At 36.7% G+C, this 1776-nt stretch overlaps 1 protein-coding gene across 1 annotated transcript in view; it reads right to left on the reverse strand.

Annotated features, from left to right (window-relative positions):
• Positions 1 to 1776, reverse strand: part of LOC107708883 (vasoactive intestinal polypeptide receptor 1) — a 5353-nt gene that overhangs the window by 883 nt on the left and 2694 nt on the right. The window contains 5 exon segments of the mRNA XM_074560059.1: positions 343 to 409; positions 554 to 614; positions 718 to 871; positions 994 to 1126; positions 1273 to 1370. Coding sequence (XP_074416160.1) covers positions 343 to 409; positions 554 to 614; positions 718 to 871; positions 994 to 1126; positions 1273 to 1370 — 513 coding nt within the window.

A 1776-nucleotide genomic window follows, 5' to 3' on the forward strand; every position in this document is an offset into this window, starting at 1 on the left:
AAAAAAAAAAAATTACAGAATGTACCCAAATACATTAATTTATAACAAAACTATTGTTTTATAGATGATGTGAGGTAGAAAGAGCTCTGTAATGTAAGAATTGCAGGTTACCACTTTTTATAGTGTACCAATCCATAGCCACAGTGTTTTCAGGCAAATGCTACAAATGCCTTAACTGTAGTTTTCACTGCATATTAAAATGGGATAGGAGAAAATATTTTAACAGCAAGTAAATCTATTTACAATAATATATTAATATATTGAATGAATAAATAAATAAATAAAAGATAAAAAAAACAGCCTGTCTTAATCAAACAGGTACTGTATTTTGCATAAACTTACAAATACAGAGAGCAAAATGGGAATTTTGATGATCCACCAATAGCCACTGTCCAGGTCATCCCAGCACCTACCAACACATAAAAACACTGTTGTTTATGATACATGCCTGCACATTTATACATTTTCTGTAACTGTTAGCTCCAGATCTCGTTACTGTGCTTCCCATATGTAGTAATTGTCCAAATGCACTCCACAGAAATCTCATTCTCACCCATGATTATCATATTTATGTTTGAAGAATGTCCAGATTATTACTGTGACAGATGGTACCCCTGTAATACAGAGAAATCAACCTATGGGCATTTAAGAATAAGTTATATAATCAGCAGTTTGTGTGTAAAATATACTTGATGTAAATGTAAAATGTGGTATTACCCCAGCCAATAAGTATATAGCACCAGAAAAATGTTCTTGTGTGGGTGAAGGTGAATGCTAGCAGTGTCTGAAGATAAAGTCCCTCAGTGAGCAGCCAGTAGAAATTTGATAACACACAGTACTGGAAAAATGTCACCACAGCCTTGCACAAAACCTGGTAGATGAAATATAGCATTCAGTTACAAAGGGGCAGATGATCACTTTAAAATATATGATTCATGCTATGGCATTTTTTTTAATGTTGATCTTATCAGTCATTTCTTTGGTGTAACGTACCGTGGAGACTGTGCAGTGATTGACAGTCTCATCCGCAAATAACACTGCATCCTTTACAAACACAGCCAAAGCCCTCAGGATGAATGAGGAGAAGAGGTTGAGGTGGATGTAGGTCCGTGTACACAGAAGCTTCCTGTGGGGTTAATGAAAATCTGGCAATATTATATGACATCAGCATTCATTGATGCAAATGTCAAAAAAGGTCACCACAATTGAGTTCCTGCATGCATCATAACAGTGAATGAGTAAAGGCATTGAAGCAAGAAGTGAAAGCGGTACCTAAAGATGCAGAAGATGAAGACTGCAATGCAGAGAGAGCCAATGGACACGCCATACCCAACTGTGTATATCAACTTCACCCTGGCAAAGTACTCTCGCTGCCACAGTAAAATGGAAAATATCAAGTTTAGATACCATTCGATTCATCTTGAGTCAATTTTATTCAATAAAATTAAAGGTGAAGTGTGTGATTTTTTTCATGACTTAAATTCTTCCTGTAACATAATTGCTTTAAAGGGTTAGTTCACCCAAAAATGAAAATTAGGCTGTGTTTTACTCACCCCAGAGCCATCCTAGGTGTATATGACTTTCTTCTTTCAGACGAATCTAGTCGGAGTTATATTAAAAATTGTCCTGGCTATTCCAAGCTCTATCATTGCAGTCAGCGGGTGTTTCAGTGCTTCAGTCCAAAAGAAGTAAAATAAAACGCGTCCATCCATAAAAATGTCTCACACGGCTCCGGGGGGTGAACAAAGGCCTCCTGTAGCGAATCGATGCGTTTTT

Source organism: Sinocyclocheilus rhinocerous, unplaced genomic scaffold, assembly GCF_001515625.1.
Source record: "Sinocyclocheilus rhinocerous isolate Xijiao unplaced genomic scaffold, SAMN03320098_v1.1 scaffold24, whole genome shotgun sequence".
NCBI classification, from domain to species: domain Eukaryota; kingdom Metazoa; phylum Chordata; class Actinopteri; order Cypriniformes; family Cyprinidae; genus Sinocyclocheilus; species Sinocyclocheilus rhinocerous.